This window comes from Juglans regia, chromosome 7, assembly GCF_001411555.2.
Source record: "Juglans regia cultivar Chandler chromosome 7, Walnut 2.0, whole genome shotgun sequence".
In the NCBI taxonomy this organism is placed as follows: Eukaryota; Viridiplantae; Streptophyta; class Magnoliopsida; order Fagales; family Juglandaceae; genus Juglans; species Juglans regia.
This window is the reverse complement of record NC_049907.1, coordinates 12,788,843-12,793,463: the sequence shown is the minus strand read 5'-3', so window position 1 is coordinate 12,793,463 and position 4,621 is coordinate 12,788,843. Positions and strand designations below refer to the sequence as shown.

Here is a 4,621-nt window from a genome sequence, read left to right as displayed (position 1 = left end):
AGTATATTGTTTAGTCTAAATTATTTAAAATTTATACTAGAGACGTTCGAATGTACCAATTTAATGTTCGCATGTCTCGAACATTCAGTGACAAACGTTCGCACGTACTAACATAACGTTCGCATGTCATGGTAATTAAGTAATTGAACGTGCGAACGTTAGAATTGAAACATTTGGATGTCTTTCTCACTCATCCCTTAGCGTTTGCACGTTACCACTTAAACGTTCGCACTTTACGTGCTTAAAACCTCAAGTCCGAATGTGAAACGGCACAAAATCAAAAAATCTCAAAAAACCGTCCATAGCCTCCATCACATACTGTCGCTTGCACCGTCACCGCCGCAGTCAAACTCCACCACAAATGTCAAAAAACGGGTAGGTATCCCTCTTTAACCTTTGGGTAGAATTTTTTTTTTTTTTTTTTTAATGGAGGTTTCGGTGGTTCCCGAAACCTATTGGTAGCCGAACCTTCATCTTGATTTTCCGGCCACCACTGGTTGCCAATGGCCAAACGACCACCATAGAAAGCTTTCTTGAAGTTTATACTTCATTTCTAAGGTGGCTTTTCGTCAATTTCATTGTGTTTGAGGTGTTAGGGAACAGCTGAGTCGACTCAGCCATTTCTATCTCATAACGTTCGAACGTTAGCTTCTCATGTTCGAACATTATACATTCCAAATGAAGAAGATGACAATCACATTCATACGTTAATCATATAACGTGTGAATGTTCTACAGTACGTGAGAACTAATACTTATGTATGTTCGCACATATTATTAAATTAGTTCATTGCTTTCATCACGTGCAAACGTGATATGTTTTGTACATTCGAACGGGTGTTTTAGCCATCACATTCAAATGTAACTCATCTTACGTTGGAATGTTTATTCTAGAGGAATGTAACGTGTGAATGTAAAAAATAAAACATTCGCACGTTTAAGCTTCACGTTCGAAATGTTCCCGAAATAATTTAGATTACAATACATAATATGCATCATAATATTAATATTGCTCAATTTTTTATTTCTTTCTTTCAAGATATGGCTTGCCTTCTGACAACTAGGAAAATGGGGAGGGAAGGATCAAGTGAGGACACATCTCGAATCAGGGCTCGAACAATGATGCATGAACGAGAAGTCATGATGAACCAGTTCCACGAACTCATATGGGAACAAAAGTGCATTTGAGACGTGTTCGTTACGAGAGGCTGGATGAGTATTTGTACATTGAGGGGTAACATATACCCCTTAATGGTTCAGGAGTTTTATATGTAGATGTGCTCTATGCTTGGAGATGCATCCTCTCACACCATGACAGTACGCGGTGTTCAATTCGAGGTCTTGGCAGATGTCATTGCCGAGCTTCTGGGGATCCGTCTAATAGTTGTGATATCAACTACAGGAGATGCTCAGCCTCTGGATAGATCCCAAGTAGATGCAGATGTAGGCACTTCTGCATCATTTACTGGCCCAGTTGACCAGTCGAAGGTTGGGGATACTGATGAGGAGGATGACAACCAAGATAGGGATTTCTACATCCTCATTGGGAGTGGCCGAGACCAGATCAATAGGAAGAACTCCTTCAGCCAGGTACAGCTCCTCCCTTTTTTCCTAATGTTGCATCTTACCGTTGTAGTGATGTGCGACAAACCCCATTTCGTGACCCATGTGATCTTGAATGCCTTGTTGTTGTAAACCTTAAGATGTAATCATATGTGCTTATAAAATCCTCAATTTGTTGTAACTTCAATGTCCACTTGTCCTATTAAGCCAACTGCATGCTAACCAATCTTGTGAGAGAGGGAGACAACCATACCATAACTATGGCTCCCCGCTCCTCAGTAAAGAGCTTGGCGGGGATCCGTGGTACCAGGGATACCAATCGGTCAGCAACAACCCTAAAATAGATCGAAAGATAGGCATGATTCCTCACGAGAAGTATACGTGTAGGAAAATGTAGAATAAGTCACAATAGAATAAGTAAAGACTTGGACTAAGCACTAATTGTAACATAGGTCTAGACTGGTAAAAGTTCATCCATTAATAATAATAATATCAACATGTCACTTTTACTTTCCAAATAATATTATGTAGCACCAATTGTTCAACACTTAAGTCCAAGTACAATAAACCAACAGGGAAGTTGATTCCTTCATGATCTTAAATGGCCAGAAAATAAGAACCAAGTTAGCTGGGAAAAAAATCGTGTCATGAACTCATGGCTAGTAGGTTTGTGTTTATTTTACGGTCATAGACAAAATCAATCTCTAAGTACTCAAGCGTCTGGAAAAATTTTACACGGCATTTACGCTCTTCACAGTTGCATGCAGAATTACTCATAATTTTAATATTTAAATCCTTGGGTTTGAAAGTACTTTTTACAGTTAACTCATTCCAACTTCTGTTATATCCATTAATGCCTCGGTTGCCATGTCCAATGCCTCGGTTGCCATGTCCACGTGTCAACCAGTTAGCATTTTACACGTTAAAATCCAAGGACTAAATATGCCCTTTGTTTTTGTAAGATAGTTCTTCAAGCACTTTCAAATGACCCATGAAAGGTGATCATGGAAATTGATTGGTGCTTAAGGGGAATGTAGTTAAGGTATTATAGTAGTTACATCTTCAAGACAAAGTACATATTACGTCTTATAACACTTGATAGTGCTGCAAGATATTTGCTTCAAAACTCACAACTTCGCGGATCATCTCAGCAGCATTCTGTCTTTGGATCCTTCTAGCTGCTCCCGATTATCTCCTTGTATGTGTCTCTCATCTTCTGTATCAAACTTTCCCTGAAATTCATTGATTATGGTAAAAATCTGTCTCAGCAAAAATTTCTTAGAAAGGATGAAATTCCATACATTATATGACAGTAACTATAACCAAATTAAGGATTACCTGTCTGGTTTGAAAACCAGGTTCTTGTACGCAAACCACTGCAAAGAAAAGAAGGCAATAAAGGTTTGTGCATGAGAAACAGGGCGAAGAACGGAAGTACTTCTATATATTAAGCATTCCGTGTGATGAATAAACTATAATTCTTCTTCCAAGGCCCTTTTTTACTCAAATACTTTCGAGTACATGCATTAGATTTATGCAGATGAACATAAATCATTTGAATAAGAAGCGAAATCAATACTGTAATCGACCCCATTGTTAATTAGTTCAAATTAATGAAAAGCGAAGACAGACAAAACAATGCAGAAGTAAAGCATATCCAACTTACTCCAGTATAGCCAATGCCAACAAGCTCAAGCACGCCAGGAATTAGAGGAAGCCTATCAATTGCCTGTTACAAGTCATGCCCATCTCTAAGAAACCCTTTCACTTTGTGGTGTAAGGTATAAATAAATACAATTACATTTAACAAAGTTATAATTTCTATATATTAAGCATTCGGAGAACCTCACCGAGACCATCCCAGTGGAGACCCACAATCCAACCGCACCAGCAACTGCAAGTGAAGACACTGCATACTTGTCTTCCACTTTGTCCCACTGCGTGGCAAATGGAACCAATTCATGAATTCATTTAAGCTAAACTCAACGAATTCCCTTACTCTGAAAGAGAATAAGGGTTCTAAAAAAATCTGAAATCCTTACAGCTTCTTGAGCTGTTCTGACTATCTCTGGCAGCTCATACGCTACAACTTCTGCTGGTGCCTCTCCGGTGGCCATGGCCATGACATTGCGAGCAATCTTACGGCCTGAAAGCATTAACACCAACAACTGTTAAAAAAGGATCCCTTTTATAGCTTCAAATTCTCAGGTTCTACTCTATATAAATCATTATAAAATTGACATGGACTCGAGAGTTTTGGGTACGCATATGTGATTGACTCACAATAGGCAGTGGTCTTCCAAGGTCGGTTCTGAGACTGCACTTGAGGTGGGGGCAGTGTGGGGAGCGTCACGCATTGTGATGATGCTGCGGGTGAACAACGAGGAGCCCTTCCATCAAGAAGGGTCGATGAAGAGGAGATTGCAAGCGTGGAGGAAGAGGTTGAGGCCATGATTAGTGAGCTTTTATCAGATTATATTGCTTTTGTCCTTTGAGGATTTCTGAAGCAACCAAGGGAGGAACAATGAATTGTGTAGAGTTTTAAAGTAATGGCTTATTCTTTTTCTTTATATATATGGGTTTATTAGAATGGTAAAGTGATAATTTGTAATGAAAATTGAGGACCCTCTTCTCCCAAGTTAGAGCTGGACAACCACTCATTGCTCTTTCATCTGGATAGTGTGCTGACACGGCCGCTGCAGGATAGGCATTTTATGGTGTTCGATTGGATAGAGGCTCCTAAGCTGGACCTCTGTTGCGCCAGAGGCCTTCATCTTCTTGTCTTTTTTTCCTCCAGAGTACCAAAATATCTCCAACATCCTGCAGTACAATTACCAAGTGCCACTACAATTTCTAATATGACCTCCTCCAAATAGATTCTTTCCAATTTGTTATATTTTTTTTCCCAATTCTCTTTTAGAAGATAAATAGTTACTGTATATGGACTTCATGAAATTAAATGCTGCCTATGAATGAGTTAGCAGATGTTGGATTCGAGTCAGGATGTTCGGCCCATTTAATTATCCTGGTCAGATTTGGGTTGACTAAAAAATGACCCA

The 4,621-nt window shown here is 39.3% G+C and overlaps 1 protein-coding gene across 1 annotated transcript; it reads right to left on the bottom strand.

The window, feature by feature from the left end:
* Positions 1–2,387: 2,387 nt before the first annotated feature.
* On the bottom strand, positions 2,388–4,148 carry LOC108992650 (protein CURVATURE THYLAKOID 1B, chloroplastic). Its single transcript, XM_018967250.2, has 6 exons — positions 3,846–4,148; positions 3,605–3,708; positions 3,413–3,499; positions 3,229–3,291; positions 2,901–2,938; positions 2,388–2,794 (listed from the first exon to the last, which is right to left on the bottom strand). The coding sequence occupies exons 1-6, from the start codon at positions 4,012–4,014 to the stop codon at positions 2,737–2,739; spliced, it is 519 nt and encodes a 172-aa protein (XP_018822795.1). The 5' UTR covers positions 4,015–4,148; the 3' UTR covers positions 2,388–2,736.
* Positions 4,149–4,621: the final 473 nt, after the last annotated feature.

Excerpts from the sequence above, each read along its gene's own strand:
- LOC108992650 (XM_018967250.2), bottom strand. The coding sequence starts at position 4,014 with ATGGCCTCAACCTCTTCCTCCACGCTTGCAATCTCCTCTTCATCGACC. Across the intron at positions 3,709-3,845 it reads TTGGAAGACCACTGCCTATT|GCCGTAAGATTGCTCGCAAT; the intron begins GTGAGTCAATCA and ends TAATGCTTTCAG. Across the intron at positions 2,939-3,228 it reads TTGGCATTGGCTATACTGGA|TGGTTTGCGTACAAGAACCT; the intron begins GTAAGTTGGATA and ends TTTTCTTTGCAG.